Source organism: Dioscorea cayenensis, chromosome 7 (assembly GCF_009730915.1).
Source record: "Dioscorea cayenensis subsp. rotundata cultivar TDr96_F1 chromosome 7, TDr96_F1_v2_PseudoChromosome.rev07_lg8_w22 25.fasta, whole genome shotgun sequence".
Taxonomy (NCBI): Eukaryota; Viridiplantae; Streptophyta; class Magnoliopsida; order Dioscoreales; family Dioscoreaceae; genus Dioscorea; species Dioscorea cayenensis.
In genome coordinates, this window is record NC_052477.1 from 2381660 (window position 1) to 2404853 (window position 23194).

Genomic DNA, 23194 nt, shown 5'->3' on the forward strand with positions numbered 1-23194 from the left:
CTCTCGATCCTCTGCGGAAGCTGAATATCGTTCGCTTGCCGCTCTTACATCTGAACTCCAGTGGCTTCATGCACTCCTACTTGATCTCGATTTTTCACCCCGCACGTCGATTCCAGTATATTGTGACAACCAGGCAGCTCTTCACATCGCTCATAATCCAGTTTTTCATGAACGTACCAAACACATTGAAATAGATTGCCACTTCGTTCGTGAAAAAATACTCTCCGGCCTCATCTCTCCCTCTTACATACGCTCCTTCGATCAACTTGCAGACATCTTCACCAAACCACTCGGCGGTGATAACATCAGTCGTTTCCTTCCCAAGTTGGGCGTGATCGACATTTCCAATCCCACTCCAACTTGAGGGGGGGTGTTAAACGATTCATATGGGTTTTGTAACATAAATTAATTTTCCTATTTTGTTTCCTTTATTTTAGCCAACGTTATCAACTTTCCTAGATTACATCCTGTAATTTTTCTTCCTAACTTTCAGCCTTTCTTTCTTCCTAACTTTCAGCCTTTCAATGTAAATCTGTTGTATATATATTGATGGCAAATGATCAATGAGATATAAGTCAAAAATTCAAAATCCTTCTTCATTTTATTACTACAGTAACTTCAGCAGATTTTCACTGTTTCAAAAACCGGATAAACCCCAACAGATACTATCTCTTTTAACTCTTTTAATTAGATCGTTCCTTCTATTTAATGAAATATGTGACTTTACTTGGTCCACCCATTTTGGAAATTTATGAAACCTAAAAAATAAATTTTATTCTTTCACCAATTAAGTTGAGCAATTTTAACATATGAATTAATCCTGAAAATCCTTTAAAATTCAAAAGTAAGATAATATATATCAGTTGTTTGGTAACATTGTCAATTTGTCCTGTTCTCCGTTGAAAATCCTTTAAAATTCAAAAGTAAGATAATATATATCAGTTGTTTGGTAATATTGTCAATTTGTCATGTTCTCGTTATTGGCATGAGATGCTGCATTGTTACCTTGTATAAATTGCAATATAACATATCAATCTAGTAGTCAAATGAGGTATGCTCTTTAGACTTTGATTACATCACTCAAATTCAGCTAGGTTCACTATAAGAGAATTGTAGTTTATAAATAACATTTTTTGTTTCTAATCCGTTGCTAAATTGAATTAGCAACAGATTTGGAATTAAAGTTTTCTGTTTTTAAAGTATGTGTTGCAAATTTATTACAAACGAAATAACAGTCCGTTGCAAACATTAACAACGGATTTATAACCGAAAAAATTTCGTTTCCAAATTTTAAAAATCATAACGGAAACTATTCCATTTCAGAAGTGTTGCTACATTCTACAACAGAATTTATTTTGTTACTAATCCGTTTCAGCATGTAACTAATTGCCGTTCGAAAATGTAGAAACGGATTTGCAATGGAACATATTTTGTTTTAATTTTTTTTATTGGAAACAAAAATTATTCCGTTATAAATCCGTTGCTAAAAATAAATAAATAAATAAATATATTTTGAAGCAAATTAATCTGTTTGTAATCCGTTGCTAAAAACCTAAATAATTAAAATAAATATCACATTTATTTTCATAATTAATATAAATAATACATGTACGTCCTAATGCCATTATCATCGCTGATATGTACTTTACGAGCACATTAGACTGGAAAAAATGGGTAAATGATCGGGAACACGAGGAAGATGCCCACTTCCAAATATATATAATATGGGAAATTATTCTAAACTACCCCGTGGTTTGTCCTCTTTTTCAATTCAGTACTTGTGGTTTGATAGTTAACACTTTAACATTATATAGTTTTAACCGTTTGTAAAAAGATGCCAAAACATTAACCTCCTTAATCCTGGTTGATGTGTCATTTAAAAACACATGAATTTATCTTTTTAACCTTATAAGTTTAAATAATAAACCCTTTATAACAGATCTTTTTGTTTTTTAATAATAAACTTATAAGAGTAAAAAATAAATTCATGTGATTTTAAATGTCACATTAGTAAAAGATTAATGGGTTAAGTGTTTTCATATCTTTTTTCAAATGGTTAAGACCATATGGTACTAAAGTGTTAACAATTAAATCATATGGACCGAATTAAGAAAAAAAATAAACCACATGATAGTTTAGAATAATTTTTTCAATATAAGATATATTATATAGAATATCGGTGTTTTCCTCCACCGGGCTGATAGCCAGCTTCACAATTGTCCAAAATTGCCTATAATAATAATTATGCTTCAGGTATTCAGAGTTTCAAGACCTAAACCGGATGGGTTGATAATTAACCCTGAACCAATATTAAGACCTATCTAGTTCAATTGAAAATCTTGAGATTGAACCCCACGAACCGAGTTAGTCGAGACGGTGACCCGAATCTACGATCCGGTTACGCAATTTTTTTATTTTTCTACCTATCACTTTTTTTTATTAAAAAAACCCAAATTAAAAACACCCTATAATATCACTTTAAAGAAAAAATAAACTCAAATTATAATGATCAGCTTCGAAAAAAGGATTTATGTTTTCACTTGAGTAATGAACATAATAATGAAGCAAAACTACTTCATATTCATATTGCAACACATGGAAAAATAAACAAGCACTAAAATTTGTTCTGTACTATAAATGCAACTCCAAAAATTATTATACCCCAACTAAAATCTTAACAAACAATTGAACAACAACTACAATCGCAATAATAACCAAAGAATTCATAATTCATCAACATCAGCCTCATTGCATAAGGCTGTAGTGTAAGAATTTAAAAATATTAAGTTTAAGTTTTACCAGATACACTGGTGCAAACTCACACCCTATATCATAAGATGAGGGTGCGCAGGATTGAGGATCAAAATCCTGATCTATGCACAAGTCTCTGATTGTATATGTGCATATCACATTTACCCAAAAAAACATCCATCAAAGAATTTATACTATAATTATTAGATAAATAGTTTGAATTTTTTAAATCTAATTAGGACAAATAATTTTAACAATAAATATTTCTCAATAAACAATTGATTAATTATATAAATTTATATATTTACATAATACATCAACGTTATTTCACAAAGTAAAATATTCAAATACATGAAATAATTTTCTTTGCATGGTTGATTGTGAACAACTGATTACTCTTGACGGTATAAAGTATATTGAGGTTTTAAAAAAGAAAATAAACAAAACATGTGTCAGAGAGGTATACATCACTAAAAATTGATTAGTTGAACTCGTGCGCACTCATTCAACTAATGTGGGATTGAGTCATAAATTAAACTTGCTTTTATTTCAAAGATTTTTTTTTATACCATTAAGTTCAGCTTAGTTTTGAATCTTGAAAAATAAAAGTCCTGATAAGATGCTTTTCTTAATGGAGCCAATACTATTAAATAGACAGAAGACTCTTTGGTTTTATTCAAGCGTTTGTTATAGTATGTTTTGGTGTTAGGGTCTAATTAAACAAAATTAAGTACTTCACAATTTTATCAACATTTAATTAAAATTTAGGCATATTGTTTGCAATTTTTAAATTATATAATTTATTTATAGTAAATAAACAGAGGAATTAAAATCCACATCTTCTAGGTGGAAGTGGAACCTGTGGGACAAATTGGCCACCGCCCATACATGCCCAGCCGTTAACCGTTCGTCCACCCCCTCCTAGTCACCTACTATCCTAAACCACGTCACCAACAAAACAGCAACTTTTCTCTATAAAATACCCCAAAATGCCTCGGATCAGGCCCCATGCCAGCTCACATCCAGTTGTGATAGGCCCTGGCCCCACCTTGAATGGCATACTATAAAAATAAACCCTGGTGTTTGAGGCCTTGCCATCCCTAACCAAGACCAGAGAAGAGGTTGAGCTCAAGAGGGAGAGGAGTGGTCATGGATTCCAAGCTTTCCACTGGCCACAGTGTTAACACTAGTACCGTGAATGATTTCACTAACTGTGATGCTATTTTTGACACTGCAGCCGAGCTTTACGGCATCAACCGTGCAACCATCCGCGGCGTAATCCAGCTAAAAAGCAAGATCTTTGCGGACACCGAGCTCTCAGCGTGGCTGCAAGTCCAGTTGAAGAGCACCATGAATATACTTCATGCAATGGGTGTTCTCAAATGTAAACTGCATCAAGCCCGGGCTGTGGTTCTTCTCATCTTGAGAGATGGTGCTGACAGCGCCAAGACAGTACCGGAGAAGCTGAAAGACTGCTTGGAGACCATGAGGTACCAAACCAAACCCTTTCTAATACCACCATGCATGCATGCATGAAATTGATCATATATATATATATAGTCATCGAAGGAGAGGTTTATAACCTTGGCATCAGATCACCAGCAGATCGGCGGCCATGATGAGGAGTCTGAGCACTATGAAGCCGTATATATTTAGTAGTACTCTTTACAACAAACGGACATCAAGTTGAGATTCTTGTTCACGTACGACAGCGTCTCAAGATGACAGAGTCTGGTAAATGTGGGCAGGCCATGCAAGCGTGAATATGGAAAAACATCATACCATATTCTTCGTCACGTATAAAGATTCTAGTATTTTTTATAAAAATATTTTATAATAAAATTATAATGTTAATGATTTTACTATTATTTTGACCATTATTTTGATGCTGTGGTGCTTTAAACCGTATATAGGAAAATAAAATTAATTATGGAAATAATTTGTTTTGTGACATTTTAATTCTTGAATTTTATTAAATATTTAACTAGCCTTAAGTGATAGCATTAGTTGTTTTGATATGTGAGAAAAAAAGTCACTCTACTTGTTTTTTAAAAGAATTTCATTTTTATATTGTCTTTATGGTTTATCTTACAAACTTAGCGGAGTTTGATCAAATTTGGTAGATTTATGTTGAGTTTGATTTATTTTATAATTTTAAAAAATTGACTTGGTTTGGTTAGCTCAAAATTAATTTATTTTTCTATAAATTTATTTAGTCAAAATAATATCTAGATTTTAGCGAAAAATGGACAAATTTCGGACTTGTAGAGTGGTGAGTTAAGCTAAGCTTGAAGGAAATCAATGGATGCAGGTGTTGGGAGGTATACATGGCGGAGATGGAGTTGTCATGACTTGGTGGAATGAGTCTCAAACCCTTCCAGATGGATGCTATTGTGGAGAAGTCTAAGCTTAGACTCTTGACACTTTTTTGGAAAAATGTCTTTGAGTTCGGATTTGCAAACTTTGGTTGGAAAAGTCATGGCAAGGAAACTAGACTTTTAAGATCAGTGTGTTTTCTATTTTCTCTCTCTGTATGTAGATCTTTTTATTTTCATGGCTAATCACACCGTCCATGCACCAGCCAATCATACTGACAAATATATTTATGTACCAACCCTGCACTCTAAACTATAATTGCCAATATTAAAATATATACTTACCCGGCCCTCATTGACCAGAATTACATGAAAGCTGGATCTTGTGATGAACCGTGAGAGATATATGGCCCTTTTATCTGCAGGTTCGCCATCGGAGATTTCAAGTTAGCGTGCCACCAGCATGAGCAGCTGACGGAGGTGTTACATGGCCTTCGCTGGAGGAAACATGATCTCGAAGACAAGCTAGAGATGATCAAAGCCTGGAGTAAGGCATGGAACATAGCCCTATGGATAGCCAAGTTCGGAGTTACTCTGCTCTCTGTGCTGATCCCGGTGGCACGTGTGCGGGCAGTGGCCACCGCGGCAAACAATGGAGCCGGCGGTGTGATAGGGCTTCTTCAGCCGTTGGTTGACTCCCATTTGGCTGGTCAACAGAGCTCGTGCGAGGTTGAGAGAGACCTCACTGCAAAGATCTTGAACGAAGCTTGCTTCATATTTCATAGGGTCAACAGCACCCGAGTTCTTGTGGACCTATTGGAAAATCAGATGGAGTTGTTGGTTCGGGATGCCGAGTTCCTCGTTGTCGCTGGGGAGGACGAGGATTTGGCTGTGAGCATGGCCATGGACAAGATCAAAGCTGGCAAGGCGGGGGACTTGGTGGATAGCATTGAGAGTTTGGAGAAGGAGGTGGATTGCAGCTGCGAGGATCTCCGCAGGGCTGCGTTGACTCTACTTCAGACCGTCACTGACCAGGTATCTAAAGTTGGACAGGATCTAATTAATTTTTTAAAAATTATTATTTATCAACCCCAAATAAAAGCACTGTTTGAGTTCAATTATTTAGTTCTCTTGAGCCTTAGATTCAGTTTAATTATTGGTATTCTATGGCGAGTTTGATGTTAGTTTAAGGGTTTTTAATGCATTTGGTTTATTAATTTTTTTTTTAAAATAAAAAACAATTATGTCAAATAAAAGTAATATACAAAATTTTGATATTGCGAGAATTTTTAACAAAGTGTAAAATGTTAAAGGAGTAATATGTATATATGAAATTTTTTTTGCAATTGTTCATGCAAATGAAACTTTTTAAGATTTTAGATATAATTATATATGTACATAAATAATTGCTAGGTTAGTGTTGTTTTAACAAAAAAAAATTCTAATGCATACTAATTTTTTTTATGATTAATTTAATGTTTTTTTTATTTTTTACAAGGTTGGGAACAATCGACATGTGCTTGTTGAGATTCCCACTTAATAAATAAAGGTAGTATTTATTTTACATCTTTAACATAAAGTGAATTATTAGAATGTGCTTTTGTTGAGACGATTGTCATTGAATTTGTAATTGCAGTATTGTTGTCGTTGCTGGTAATGCATATTGAGATGTGATTGAAAGAGCCAATGTGGCAGCGGTGAGGAGGTTGCATGTCAACTTATTGCTGAAGGTGATTAGAAGCTACATTAAGCTGCACTAAAGCATGGGTCTCTAGTCAAAGTTGTTGAAGTTATTCAAAAGTTACACCAAGTTTGATCAACGTGAAGTATACCGTATACGCATGGTTATTCTATCAAATGTCAAGTCATAGTGGGTGTATGAGATGTCAAATGTTAGTATGTGGTTGTAGCCAATATGAGCACGTTTTGTGTGTATGTAATTATGGGCTACATGCTTAAGTGGTTGTGTTGTTTGCTCTATATATATAATATGCACTATGCTTTCAGGTTATGAAGGTAATGTGTTGTTAACTGCAATAATATTATAGTAAGGGTAAAAACACATTTTGGTTGTTTTCTTCTTCCTCTTTCACACAACAATAGAGTGGATTTGTAAAACTCAAAAATTTTGGTTTAAAGAATATGAATATCATTTATGTAATATATCTAGCACATAAATTTTATTATAAATTTCATAAATTCACAAGTTAATTATAATAAGTTAACACCTAATTATATGTAATTTTACTATCAATTCACTTGGTTTTCATCAAGTTTCTTGCTTGATTAGGTTTCACTGCAGAGGCCTTTCTTTTTCCCTCTTAACCGCCTATAAATTAAATTAAAAAAAAAATTGAATAAAAAAACCAGCTGATATAAGAAAGGATAACAAAACAACTCATCTAAAACCTAACTAACACAACCCCTAATTTTAACTTGACTGGGACTACTTTATCCATCACCAAATACCAACACATGTATGCCAACCCAATGTGGCCCATTAACAACACCAGCATTACAATACTTTTCTAGCATCAGTGCATCACCATCACCAACTCATATCGATCCATTGGGCAAGAAATTATACTAAGTTTTGATTCTTAATTTTCATTTTTTGAAAATCTTCTATTTTCAATTCCATATGAATATAAGATAAATCACATATTACTTTTTGAAAAATAATAAAATAAATAAAAGAAAATATGGAATGAATTTTCATTACATATCAATTGCTGCAAGAACAGCAGAAACAAATGCTTTGAATGCAGCCCATGACTCTATTCAGGTTGTAGATTGTGTGTGGGTATTGACAAGAGAGAAGTCACTTAAATAGGACGATGAATGCATGTATACAAAAAGATGTGACCTAATTTACTTTGGAAACTTCTAAAATATAAATAAATTTTAATTAAAAGGAAATAGTCAAATATATTAAAAAAAAAAAAAAACAAAAATTCTCAAATAAATCAAAAGAAAAAATTTTATATTTTTGCGGATGGACCTCATAGGGATGTTTTATATGTGCTTATATACGGTGTTATCAAACAAGACATTACTCTATAAGACTAGTCTTAGAAGGAAGGTTGTCAATTTTTTTTTTATATATAAATTCAGTCTCATTTTAACACATAATCGATATAGGTTAGATCTATCACAACCGATATTTAACTAGATCATCTGGAGATAAAAAATTTATTTACTAACTATTCATGGGTAAACTAGGTAAATATTCATATTTTTTAAGATAAAAGAGGTGGGTGTTGATGGATATGTGGGGGTTTAAAGATATTTTTAAATATATATTATATAGTGGTAATTGCCAAAAACCCCTTGACAATTTTTTTTATGGACAATCACCCCTCCCATCTTTTAGTATTCTCAAAAAACCCCTCTTTTTTCCTCAACTGACTTTTCAACCCATCATGCATCTAACGGATAGAAACAAAGCTAGTTAAAATTTTCATGGACGATATTACCCTTGCATGGGAAGTTGTGGACAGCCACCATATAGTGTGAAATGACCATCATGGCCATTATATAACCACTTTGGCGCTTAAGAAGAAAAAACCAGAAGATAAACAGGTTTTTTTGGGGTAATTCTGAGAGAACTTTATCTTTATTGGCAGAACTTTTTTCCTCTCTTCGGCCTTTCATTTACGTGCAAGAGAGGACTCGCACTTATTTCCCTTGTTCGCCAAGCGTTTGATCTCAAAGGATACTGTGTTATGGAGAAAATAGTTATTGGAAGCAAGCTTCCTTAGAACCTATGTTGTCATTCCTCGAACGCAAAGAGGTAATAAGTCATTGAGAATTTGTGTTATAGTTTTACATTATATGTTAATGCATATCTGATTAAATTTAGTAGTTTCTGTTTAATAGTTTTGGGTTTCTGTTTACGAATACGCTTTTTACGTTTAACAATAGTTGTTTTTGTTTAAGTTATCTTGTTTCTGTTTATCAATCCCGGTTTCTGTTTAAGCTAACACATTTCTGTTTAATAATCTTGGTTTCTGTTTAACAATAGTTTTTTTTAAAATTACCTTGTTTCCATTTATCAATCCAAGTTTGTGTTTAAGCTAACACCCTCATCCATTGTAACATAGATCACATAAAAACGATCACATGACAAGCAACAACAACCATTCAAATCGATTCTAGCCAAAATCAAACAACCAAAATTACTAACAAATCAATAAAATGATCCAAAAAAGATTCTATCTTCAAAGTCAAATGCCAAAACCATCACCAAATCAATTAAACAAAATAGAAAAGCAAGAACAAGAACTTTAGGGAATCGGAAGGTAAAAGAGCCACATTTTCATGGATATATGGATCAATCTCTCCGGCACCGAGTTGAATGAGGCGGCTGAGAAAAATGATGCAGCTTTTCATCTCCAAGCTTTGCAAAGCGAGGGATTCATGGCCTCGTGAAGGAAGTGAAGAAGAAGAGAACTATAGGGACACAACCCCGTTCACAACCTCTCTTTCTCTTTCTTCCCTTCTTTAGTATTAAATGCCCATCTAATTTATCGGCTTATTTGCATATTACCCCCTCAAATCCTCTCTAATTATCAATTAATTCTTGTTCTATAAACTTTAGACTATTTTAACGTAATCCTTTAAATCATGCAGATTTCTATCAATATTTCCCTCTAAATTTAGAAATTATTACCCCCTCAAATCATCTCTAATTCTTAATTAATTCTTATTCGGGTTTCAAAATTATCTTAATTTAAAATATGATTTAATAAAATGTGAATTTGAATGAGTTATTAGAAGTTGAAGAAATACATTAAATATAAAGACAAATTTTAACGTTTTACGTTTAACAATAGTTGTTTTTGTTTAAGTTATCTTGTTTCCTTTTATCAATCTCAGTTTCCGTTTAAGTTAACACGTTTCCGTGTAACAATCTTAGTTACTGTTTAAGTTTACTCGTTTATATTTATCTGATTACGTTAAAGTGCATTGTTAAATGTTTTACTTTTAATTTGTTGGGTTTCAATAGTTTTACATTATATGTTAATGTGTATCGGATTAAATTTACTAATTTATGTTTAATAGTTTTGGTTTCTATTTATGAATATGTTTTTTACATTTAACAATAGTTTTTTTTTAAGTTATCTTGTTTCCATTTATTAATCTGCGTTTCTGTTTAAGTTAACACATTTCTGTCTAATAGTCTTGGTTTCCGTTTAACAGTAGTTATTTTCGTTTAAATTACCTTGTTTCCGTTTCATTATCAGGGTTTGTTTTTAAGCTAACGCGCTCCCAACAATCAGCCTCATGATAAACATTCCGACAATTTCAATTTTATCATACAAAAAAAAGACATAAATCGGATGAATAGGAATTAAAAAAAACACACGCACATGTACCAATTCAGAATCTCCATGGGGATCGACATAATCCCTAAATCGGTCCTCTATCTCAACCCTCTTCCTCCCTCTCTTACAAAACACCTAATACCTCTCACCCTCCTCATCCTCCTTCCATCCATCATATTTCTTCGGTTGTCTAAAGCACAGCACATCCCCCATCGGTATATCGATGCTCGACGGCCTCTTCCTCTTCTAGGCCGAGCCAAGGCCGAGCCTTTCCAACCCGACTCCATTGTCAAACGAAAAAGTGAACCAGAAGAATCCATAGCAATAGAAGGCGGCAACAAAAACGGTCGAAGTCCACTAGAGATGAGATGCGCGGTGAGGCTCAAGGTCTTCCAAAAAAATGTTTGATAAGAAGGCAAAAAAAAAGGGGGTGATTTGATGGTTAAAAGTACAATTTTCAAAAGGATGATGTGTTTTTTTCCACTATTGCCAAGGGTAAAAATGGAATTCAATTAAATAAACTAAATAGAATGAGCTGCAGGGGGCAAAAATTGAAGTGAAACAAAAAGGAAGGGTTGTATGGCAAATTCAAAAGTCAGAGGTTCTGTATAGGAAGTTTTGAAATTGGTAGGGGTTAAAAAATAATTTTTCCTATTATATATTATATCTAACAGGTAAATTTAATTTCATTTTAAATTTGTATTAAATTAATAGTTTGTTAGATTTTTTTCATAGATACCCTCCTAATATATAACGTATCATTTTTAAAACTTGAAGAAATATTAATCGGCAAATACATGTTTTTACATGTATATATGCACAACTGCATCTAACACTACAAGAAACTGTTGAATTAGAAATAGTAATTTAACAACGGCCTGGTTCTGTTGCTATTTAATAATCGATTAGCAACGGATTACATGGTTGGTTACAATGTTACAAACAAAATCTAGGACCGTTTCGAAATTTGAATCGTAAATACCATCGGTGGCTAATCTGTTTCTATTTTGAAAACGGATGAAATCTTCATTTGTAAATTACCAACAGAATTGGAGTCCATTTATAAAATAGTAACGGATTACACATCGGTTTCTAAAATTAGCAACAGATTAAAATTCCGTTTGTAAAGTACCAACGGATTTCTAATCCGTTTGTAGAATAGTAACGAATTACATCTATCTTTAAGGAAAGAATGGACTTCAAAAAGTGCCACGTAATGTAGACCTTCAAGAAGATATAATAGAATGCCCTGGAAATTTATCAATTTTCATAGGCCTTGGAAGGACATTAGGAAGATCAATAATCAAATATCTGTCAGAAGAAGAAAATTTGGCGGCACAGATATACATTTTATTAAATTATCCAGAAGTGCAACCATTTATAAAGTATGTCAGTTTATTTTTGATTTCAAGCCTTAATTTGCTTTTGACTTTATACTAACATTTTTTTTTGTGGTTTTAATATGTGAAATATCTATGTCGATGAGTTACGCTCAATGTTTCTGCAGATTGAAGATAGACACGTCGATGAGAAATTAGAACATGAATTTGCAATATGGTTCTACAATTTTGCACATAATCCTTCTAAAAATATTTCCAATCAATTCTTGAAGGACTTGTCAAAAGGACCGCTGAGAAGCTATAAAAGTTATAGTGGATGCATAGTGAATGGTTATAAATTTCATACAATAAGTCACAATTCAGATAGCACAACAATGAAAAGTGGTGTTTGCATAAAGGGTACAAACTATACTACATATGAAAATGACTACTATGGCCAATTAAGGGAAGTTTTATGCTTAGAGTACCCTGAATTATCAATATAAAATAGTGGACGTCAACCATAAGCGGTTCTTCAAGAAATATGAACCTTTTGTTCTTACCATTCAAGCAACACAAGTTAATTATACAATGTACCCTAGCTTAAAGCGTGACAAAGTTGATTGGTGGGCAGTATTCAAAGTAAAAGCTAGATCCATTGTAGAGATTCCTGAACAAGTTCCTGAGACAACATCAATATCATTTGAAGCACCTTTTCAACAAGATGAAATGGAAGCCCCTTTGATACACATCAATGATTTTGATGCGGAACATTCTCTAAATGATCCAAATGGGGTAGATATTGAAATAGATGATGAAGAAGTAGAGAGTGAAGAGGAGCCTCTACTTGAATCAGAAAGTAATGATGAAGGGGATGAACATGATGAATTTGCTGAAATTCAAAATGATAGTCAATAAGTTAAGGTAAATCTATAAATAAAACTTTTGTGGGTAACAATAATTAAATTAAATAAATAATAATAATTTGTGCTTTTATTCTATTTGTGTATATTCTGATCTGGCAGTGATTGTTCAGGTACGATGAGAGGGGGTCGTAGAGAAGGTTCTACTTGTAGAGGCTTACTCGATCAGTTTAGACATATCAGTTCGCCTACAGATTAAGAGACTCCCTCTACAAACGATGACCGTCATGATGGTTCAACTTCAATGACACTACGGACTCCAACACATGTTACTTCTACACCTACTACATTATTGGGTCCTTTATCTACACCTGTTGGTCATCCATCTGTGGGTTGTCATCATCTTCTGTTCCTACTCCTTATGCTGGTGGACCTGCTACTCATGATGGCAATTTTCTTATTGCACCTGTTGGTGGAAATTCGACATCATCAATGGATGGCATGACCCATGGTACAAATTTGGGGAGAAGGCACATACAAGTAGTGAATGGAGTGTAAGTTTCAAATTTTTAATAGTTTTTATGTGTAATTGTTTGATGCAAGTAATTTATTTTGTTTATTAATTTTGACTTTTATATTTGGTTGTTATTGTCTTTGTTTATTTATAGTTTGCATCCTTCTGATGTTTGTGCTCGATGGATCACATCTATCTTTAAGGAAAGAATGGACGAGATTGGACACTGTTGGAAGAATGTTTCTAAAGAGACGAAAGACTTCTACTGGAATGACATTCAGGTTCGTAAATAAAGACTACTTAAAATGGGAAATCAAAGTTATGTATTTGTTGTTTGTTGTGGCATGTAAAAATTTTGTTTCTTTTGCTTTCATTAAATTTGAAATTATATGTAATATTTTCTTAATTTCTTTTATAGAGAAAGTGACTGCTTTATCTCCAACTCTCTTGTCTTAATCAATTAGTGATAGGATTATCAAATGCATTTTTAGGTAAAAACCTTCATTTAGAGACAAGGGAAGTAACAGTTTCATTTAAAAAAATTTCTAAACAATTTGCTTTCATTTAGGTTAAAACTACTTTTCTCATCTATTTTAATTAATCTAGAGTTTAAACATTTAACTATCTAATCAACTAAATAGTTAACTGATTAATTTCTTCATATACAAATAGATTAAAGGAGATGCAAGATGTAGCTAATCTAAATGATTACAAGCATGAACTTACATTTGTCACAATTTCATTTAATTTTTTTTTGTAGTATGATTTGATACTCATCTACTGTTTGAATTGAATGCATGGGTAGATGCATAAGTAGTTGATGTTGGTACCAACCTTTTATGATACTTTTATGCCACCTAATCTACGTATGTGAGTTCCTCCAATTTATTAATTATTTAAATATATAGTTTTAATATAATATATATTCATTTTCATGTTAAACTACAGAAATACTTCATCTAGGATGAGTCAATTTCATCTATTATGAAGATGGCATGGCAACATCAAACTGTAGGACGTTATAGATCATTGATGTGTGTCTTTAGAAAAGGTAAAGAAAACACAATGTATGTGATTGATACTGCGTGGCAAAGATGGAATGAAGCATGGAATTCCTCCGAGTTTAAAGCTTGAAGCCTGAAATTTCTGTAAATCATCTTACTGAGGCTGATGGACCTCGATCTGGTATATCTCGGCACTCAGGAGGCTCTATTTCTCACATATGTCATGCAGAGAAATTGGTAATATATTTTAATTTATATAAATTAACTTTATTCTTCGCATTTTCTCTAACATTAATTTTAACTTAATACAAATTATATTACTGTAGCGATCGAGGCTTGGTCGTGACCCGCATCCATATGAGCTTTTTGAAGCGACAAATACAAAGAAGGGTACCTCTAATCTTATTGATGCAAGAGCTCGGGCCATTAAGGTAAATAGATCGATAATCTCTTCATGTATATTTGAGTTATAGATAAGTAATTTATTTTTAACTTACTTTGTTTACATTTTATGATTTTTTTTATTATGCTAATCACAATATTTGAGTTCCAAATTTATTGTTGTAGGATCATTATTTGGACCTTATGGATCAAGCATCGCAAACACAAGAAGAGAGTAATGAGCTTTCCATTGTAGACAAAGCAAATATATTCTTTCAAGTTGCAGGAGGGGAAAAGAAACGCCGAGTTTATGGAGTGGGCTCCCAAGCATCTATTTTTTATCCCTAGCTATCGCAAAGCTCATCTACAGGTATATCATCTGTGGGCCTACATGCTAATCTTATGCAAACATACGATATTGTTGATTTGTTTTTCATCTACAGGTACAACATCCAAAGAGCTGCAAGTTAAGATTACACAGCTGTGTGAGACTGTTGATCAGCTACAAGATAAAAATAAAGTGCTTCATGAGAAGGTCTGCATGAGGTGAAGGATGATAACAAGGGGTTTCAGCTGAGTCTGCACGAGATGAGGGCAGAAAGAGATGAGTATCGTAATCAGATGATGCGTTAGATGCAGGATATGATGATGGACTTCGAGGCTAGGATCCTTCAACGTTCACAATTCACACAGGACTCACAGCCAGCTAGTAATGACCGTGATATTGACCATGTAGATGAGCTATAGTTTATTTGTTATTTGTTACTATCTTTGTTTTGTTAAAGTTTGTTTTGGACATTTTTTTTCTAAATGCATTAATGAAATCATTTCTTGTTAGCTTTATTGGATGAAAAAATCTGTCATAACAGGTATTATTTATATCAATTATGAAAATAAATGTGATGTTTCTTTTAATTATCTAGGTTTTTAGCAACGGATTACAAACATATTAATTTGTTTCAAATTTTAATTATATATATATATATATTTCTTTAATTTTAGAAACGGATTTGCAACGGAATTTTTTTTTGTTTTTAATAAAAAAACAAATTTAAGACAAAATATGTTTAATTGCAAATCCGTTTTTAAATTTAGCAATGGTAATTATTCCGTTGTGAATCCATTATTATATTGTGAAACGGATTAGTAACGAAATATAATTTGTTACAGAATGTAGCAACATTTTTGAAACGGACTAGTTTCCGTTACTATTTTTAAAATTTTGAAACGGACTGATTTCCGTTACAAATCCGTTGCTAATGTCCGTAATAGACTGTAATTTCGTTTGTAATAAATTAGCAACACATACTCTAGAAGTAGAAAACTTTCATTTCTAATACGTTGCTAATTCAATTTAGCAACGGATTAGAAACAGAAAATATTGTTTGTAAATTGCAATTCTCTTGTAGTGTGAATAGAATGGAGATCACATAGTGATTTATATGTATATTAATAACAATATAAAATTTAAAAATTTTGTTTACGATAAAATTATAATGTTATAATAAATTTCTAAATATATAGACAAAAATAAACAAACTATTATTCATATTATTCAGTGTCAGTAAGAACTCATGAGATTTCTATACATTATTGTTTTTTTTAATAATAGGCGACAAACGCTCTTTTTTTATGAATATAAAAAGTACAGGAGCTCAGATGTACAGTGTATGTACAGTACAAAAATAATATAAAAATCCCGGGTGAACAGTACAGAAAATAATAATACCAAGGGAGGCATTTGAACCCATGATTTCTCCTTTTATATTTTGATGTCATACCATTGAATTATCCAATTGTTGACTCTATGCATTATTGTTAGATTATATCAATGTTGGTAAAATAATTTTTTAAAAAAAAAATTATAATCACGTTTGTCACCGATCAAGAGTTTATACATCCGGGAAGGTACGAGTCAATTCTACCCGCATTTGTCAGGCCATTTCAAGGCCAGTTTGGTTTGGAGAACTAGAAAGTTAAACATATATATATATATATAGGGTCCCACATGCTTTAGGCGCGCACAATCAACACAACCAACTTGTGGACAACAACAGACAAAATAATATTTAAGAAAAGTTACATTTCAATATATATATATATATTTTAAGAAAAAGTTTTCTCCACAGTTTAGACGGAGCACTCAGTGGCAAAAGCAGAACTAAAATTAAGGGGTATTGAATTTAAATTTTAAAATTTTTTAAATATTAAATAATTCTATTAATTTAAATTTGAGATTATAATAATCAATATTTTAAAAATATTAAATATATATCCATCTAAAAAATTTAATTTATGTGTTAAACCGGTATCAAATCTACATAATTAGCGATTAACTTAACTAGTTAAACACTAAATTAACAAATACTGTAATTTAAAAATAATTTTAAACAAATTCATATATAAGTCAATTATTAAATACAACAATTATTTAACAAGTAATCTAATGAATAATTGAAATTTTCATAACTATTAATCACAACAAGTATTTAACATTTTTTCACAATAATTTTCATAATAAAACAAATATTTAACAAATATCTAACAATCATTCAACAAATATAAATATTTTTACACAACAAATAATCACACAAAAATTAAAAAGTTAAATTAGATATAAAACAAACAGGAAAAAAACGATAAATCCCTATAATGAAAATAAAATATAAACTTGGAGATAATTGATCAAAGAGAAAAAACTCACCAATCCATGATATCTGCAATATTTTTTTTATTTTATAGATTTTGCGATAGCAATTGCATTTTTTAGGATTTTATTTTTATTTTATTTTTATATTAATACCACCGCTCTCGCCTGCAATTCCTCACAATCGGTATCATCCATGCCTTAAGGTTTAGTCTCCCATAGAGCTTCCTGTATCCCTTGTTGCGACAACAGATCGTTGACCCTCCATTGCCATAAGCCAAAGTTCCCAGTTTCATTGAACTTTCCCACATCAAACTTCCCAATGGGATTCATCATCTTCAACAAATCTCTCTGATACCAATTGTTGAGAAATCAAACAATGATCTAAAGAGAAAACCTAAAAGCAATCACACAAAGGCACGAGATTTGACGAGGTTCGGTAGAGTATGCCTATGTCCTCAGGAGAGGAGCGGCTGTGGATCTTATTAGAATTAATTAGGGTTCATATTACATGAATATATATATAAACCCTACATGGTATAATTTACCAAAACACCCCAGTACTGTACCGCGGGGTTGTTGCCCCTGCACCCCGAACCCATCTCGGCTCGCTCCACTCCAGTGTAATGCCCATTCACCATATGTATAACCCATATACAACACCATTCTACAAAACCAACTTCCTCTCACTTCAAGTATTTTTTTTAATACAAATGAACATCAGAAGTACTAGAATTGCTATTATTTTCTCACTTTAGATAAGATGCACTTCCCTCACTTACCTCTCTCCGAAATGAACACCCCTATAAAATAAAATCAGATTATGACCTCACTGAAATCCATGTACAGCTCCAATTTCTCTGTACTTATTATTCTGTTACATGAGGTTGAGGTTATCTAATATGTGGAATATTTTGTTGCTCGTCTCGAAGTGGTTATTTAGTGCAACATGTAGGTCTTTGTTGGTTGAGATCACATGCTTGAGCTATGAGATGTCAGTAGGACTGGCCATGGGTTCGGTGACTCATGTGCTGACCCAAATTCATCCCAAAAAATATAGGATTTAGACTTAGGAAAATAGCCCAAGGAGCAGATTGGGCTCAAATACATAGGCCCGATTGAAGTTCTGGCTGAGTTTAAATCATTTGAATTTTATTGCAGTCTGACCCAGCCCAACTCAAATAACTAACTAAATAAATTATATATAATGCTATTCAATTCGTCCCGATAAACTTATCCGATTTCATCGCCCAAATCACATGGATGCTTCACGTGATTTTATTCTCTCTCCTACTCACTTAATGCAAAAAAAAAAAAAAAATCACCCATTCAAAGCCCTACCCCATATTCATCTCCTTGCTTGCCTTATCTTTCCCTCTGCTTCGGCAGATAAACCTCTGTTGACGATGACCACGAAGAAGAAGAAGAAGATGAAGAGGAATATGATGGAGATCGTTTCGGCCAGACCCACTTCCCTCCCATAGATGGCGTTAACGCCATGGCCACATCCTCTGCTATGATTCTTAGTGTGAAGGTTAGCAACGCCCGCAGCCCTCGTATTCAAAAACCGCTTGATCATATGTGATCGCCACTTCCTTCACCGTCTCAAAGGTCCCCCACCAAACCCTCGCATCATTCATCACCGAATCCCTAATCTCCGTCGCGAATTTCCCCCATGGTCTCTGTCTTACTCCTCTATAGTGTTTCCCCTTCATCAGCACTGGTGTTGCGGGCAAAACCTCCTCCATCACCAGCTCCGACTCCACCGGCTCGATCTTGACCTCCGGCACCGCAACACCATCAGGGACCTATCCATTGCTAAAGTCATTGTGGAGGAACCCAAGGACATCCATTCATCGTAGTCGTCACCGCGGAACTGGAGCTCACCCTAGTGCTCTCTAACGATGCTCTGGAAGCTCGCCGTCTGGTTTAGTAACTTGAGGAAGAGAAAGCAAAAGAAGAAGATAGTAAGAATGACAGAGAGATGGGCTTGGTTCTCATCAAGACAATAGTTTCGTTTTCAAGGATCAGTGATGAAATTTTTTTTTTTTACATTGAGTGAGTAGGAGAGAGAAAATAAGATGACGTAGAGCATACATGTTGTTCGGGTGATGAAATTTGGAAACTTTCTTGGGATAAATATCATTACTCTTAATATATATATATATATATATATATATATATATATATATATATATATATAGATGTAAGGGTTTTTGCTTTCTTTTTCACTTTGGTTTTGTCTTTTTTACTTTGGTTGTATTTAGTTAATTATGTGACAAAATATTAATGTTGTACAAGTAGTTTTATTTATTTATTTAAATTATTTTGTAAAAAAAATAAAATTTTATTTATTTTTGGGTTGTTATAAATTGGGTCTGGGCTTAATGAAATTCAGATATAGATGGGGTTTAAGCCAAAATAATTTGGTCCGATTATAGCCTAACTTAGCCTAGTCAGAATATATAGCATGGGTTGCTCTTTTAAGTCTAGCCAAGTCCAGCCCTCATGTCAGTAAGAACGCAACTTCAGCATTACCAATCAGTTGCTCAATTGTTTTCAGGGAATTTTGTAGATTGTATGTAGGCATTGAGAATTAAGAGATCAAGTTGTAGGACTAATATGATGATGAATCCATAAATGGTGCGATACCGTACTAGAGCCCAAGCGGGTAAAAACCACGCGAGCCTTTGTTACTCGCGAAGATTTCAAAATGGTATCCAAGAGTAGTGTCAGCACTCACGAGTGTGCTGAGTCCAATGAGGATTTTTTTTATACACGTCATTACTCTGTTTTTTTAAATAAAATTTATGAAAAAAAATTCATTTCCATGAAATTCACAAAATTTCAAGTAATTGCATTTTTGATGTATTAAATAGTTTTAATTTATCATGTGGATTGACAGATTTTATCTTTGGTTATTTTTTTCTAATTAATAAAGAGTTTATTAATCGATAGATATATACAGAAGTGCATCAATTATGATGGTTTATATAGACCCCTTAAATAGGATTATTTAATTAAACTGGGCGCTACACGGGACAGTGAAAATCGGTTACATATATGCCCAAAAAATTTACATGGACCATACAAATTAATAAATCCGTTTATCATGCAACCCTGGAAAAAAAAAGTTACGATTTCTTCCATAGATAATTTACTGGAACCTATTTCTGATGTATTGCTGAGTGCTTTATCACTGACTAAGCAAGTGTTGGCAAAACTATGTAAATACTTGCCAACGACCTTCGGGTCTATTGGTTCACGGGTCGCCGATAGAGCTCTCACCGAGTGGTGAGAGTTCGATTCTCGGCTGAGAACACATTTCTGGGAGTTGTGAATAGTGGTTGTGTACGGGTGGTTCCAGCGCCCACGTGAGCGCGGCCCCGTCCCCACTTGTTCCACCGAGGCTTGTGCACGTCCCTGGGTCTCTAGTGAGTTCGCCCCGCTCTTCTTTCCCAAAAAAAAACTATGTAAATACTTAATTTTTATTTTTAAAAACAAAATTGACATGGTAGTCTAAAATTTTGATAATTCTAAAAAAATACATATTCGGCTTCCCTTTTCGGCTTTTCTTCACATAAGATTCATACACGCAGGACCAGCAAGCACGTACACTACAAGTGAATTTCTTTTGGTATTCTTAGGTGAGATTGGCGTTAATTATAAATATTTGGCATTTATTTAGAAAACTTCATTAAAATTTAATATTTATTTAGAAAATATGTATAAAATTATTAAATCACTGACCTTAATATATAAACATATATTTTTTAAATTAATTAGCTAATTATAAATCATTAAAATCATGCATTTGATATAATGTTAAGTTGATCAAATAGTGTTGTGCATAAGCTCAGGCAGCATTTTCGTATTAACTACTTATAGAGTATAAATGCACTACAAACAAGTTCAAATATTTCCAACCGAGGAACATAACACAATTATAGAGTATAAATGCATTACATATATTAGCATGCTTGTGAATTTAGAGGATTTTTCAAGATCAATTTGGACCTTAGGAAAGATTCTATTAAAAAAAACATTTTATTAATTATTAATAATGTGTAATATAAATATATAGATAAAATTTTAATTTAAATTAGGGAAAATGAATTATAAGTCCATAAAAGTTTCAAAACATTCTAGACAGACCCTCTGTCATTTAAATTTGTCAGACAGCCTCTCATTTTTCTAACAATTTACTTTTCAATTTATGCAACTCACTCCATTAGTTTATTCTACCTTACAACATATATTTTCCGCTTAAAATATATAGTTTCTGTTTAACATTGCATGTTTTCGTTTAACTGTATAAGTTTTCACTTAATATATATTACATTTTCATTTAATATTTGACCTTTCTATTTAATATCTAATCTTTCCGCTTAATATCATGTGTTTCCACTTAAAAAGTTGAGAGGCATTTTTGTTAACGTCAATTACCTTTAGTGACAAAAAGATAGAAAAGTACACTGTCAGAAAAAAGACGGCTTTTTTAGGAATACCTAAACTTGGTTGGACGATATGTGAATTAGTAAAACTTAAAAAAGATTTTTAGGCCATTTCCAGTTTAAATTATTATATATTAATTAATGTTTGATTCATGAATAAGATGGAAATTGTCATACTAAACCTAACTAATTCATATCTCAATAGCAATGACCAGATTGTAAAAGACATTCAAGTGTTTTAAGTTTGAATTTTATTGGACACAATGGTGGTAACAAATCTGATTGTGAATTCGAGTTTGCAGTCTACACCCGATATCTTTAGGTGAGATGTGTAGACTAAAAGCTCAATTCCAGGCTAATCACACTTGTCATATTTATCAAATAAATAAATAAATAAAATTAAAATTGTCACAGTAAAACTCATTAATCTAAAAAAAAACTAATTAACCATTCCACAGATAATTTATGGCATAGACCCAACACAAGACACACATTCATATTTATCAGTTTTGACAGCCATCAAGATGGTGGCCACGGCTGTCCTCAGATTCTCACGACGCAGGTTCACCTCCTTCTTCATATCCTTAACCCTTTTGTTTAAACGCTTAGCCTTAATCTTGATGCCATACATGGCTTTCGTCAACTTCACCTCCTTCTTCACCTCCTCATCATTATTTCTCTTTTCCATTCGAAACCCAGCATACCCATCAACCGAGTTAACCAGTTCCTCCAACTGTTTAACAAGCTCATTAATGTCATCGAGCTCATAAATTTGCTTCTTTAGTTCAATAATGATGTCTCTCTCACCTTCAATCACGCTCTTACGCTTATCGGTAAGAAGCTCAATCTCCTTTTCCAGCAGTGCGATTGCACTGCCGGCCAATCCAAGTATTGTGATGGCCACCGGCGGAGCACCCATAATCGCAAGCACCGCAGAGCCTATCAACAATCCAACGACGGCCACAAAGCAAACACAAGAACCAACTGTCTTCCAATATTCAACTTTGCCGAGCTTTCGATCCAGGTCTTTCTCGCGCTCTGAGAGCTTCTGGATGTAGGAACCGTGGACCTCGCACAAGCTCTTGAGCTTATCCACGTAGTTTTGAGGGAAAAGGTGGAATGGGTTACCTTGAGTTTTGAGTTGTTCAAGATCCTCGAAGACGGACGAGATAGGCATGCCACATTCGAAGAGGTAGACTGCTCGGCCAGCGAGGTAGACGGTGGAGTGAGCTTCATCGAGGGCATTCCTCGAGGGAACTGAATAATTCAAGAGTTTCAATGCTGGTTCCGAGGTAGTCTTCGATGAAGGAGACGAGTTGGGGGTTGTCCGACAACTCATGCTTGAGTTCTTGGATGTTGCCGAGCGTGTCGTGGTTCAGCTCGAACCGCTTCAACGCGACCTTGTACACTGACTCAAAAGGATTCTGTAACGTGATCCATGGACGAAGATATCAAAGTCTTGGAGGGTTCTTCTCCGCTGTCCTTGTGCACTGACTCGTATCTGTCCCAAGACAAAGTCTTGGCAGGTCTTTTCTTGCCGCCCCTGCAGCATTTGCTTAGGGTGCACCCCATGGTTGATGGTTCTCTTGTTCTGGCTGTGGTTTGCAAAGTTCTGCTTT

The 23194-nt window shown here is 33.5% G+C and overlaps 2 protein-coding genes across 2 annotated transcripts; one reads left to right on the forward strand and one right to left on the reverse strand.

Annotated features, from left to right (window-relative positions):
- Positions 1-5534: 5534 nt before the first annotated feature.
- LOC120265898 lies at positions 5535-7026 on the forward strand. Its single transcript, XM_039273853.1, has 3 exons — positions 5535-6101; positions 6565-6615; positions 6703-7026. The coding sequence occupies exons 1-2, from the start codon at positions 5598-5600 to the stop codon at positions 6604-6606; spliced, it is 546 nt and encodes a 181-aa protein (XP_039129787.1). The 5' UTR covers positions 5535-5597; the 3' UTR covers positions 6607-6615; positions 6703-7026.
- Positions 7027-22038: 15012 nt separating this feature from the next.
- Positions 22039-22914, reverse strand: LOC120264766 (UPF0496 protein At5g66675-like). Its single transcript, XM_039272593.1, has one exon. The coding sequence runs from the start codon at positions 22912-22914 to the stop codon at positions 22039-22041; it is 876 nt and encodes a 291-aa protein (XP_039128527.1).
- Positions 22915-23194: the final 280 nt, after the last annotated feature.

Bases quoted from the DNA above. Each gene is read 5' to 3' on its own strand.
- LOC120265898 (XM_039273853.1), top strand. From the start codon at position 5,598: ATGATCAAAGCCTGGAGTAAGGCATGGAACATAGCCCTATGGATAGCC. The intron at 6,102-6,564 runs GTATCTAAAGTT...ATTTTTTACAAG, and splicing joins TTCAGACCGTCACTGACCAG to GTTGGGAACAATCGACATGT.
- LOC120264766 (XM_039272593.1), bottom strand. From the start codon at position 22,914: ATGAGTTGTCGGACAACCCCCAACTCGTCTCCTTCATCGAAGACTACC.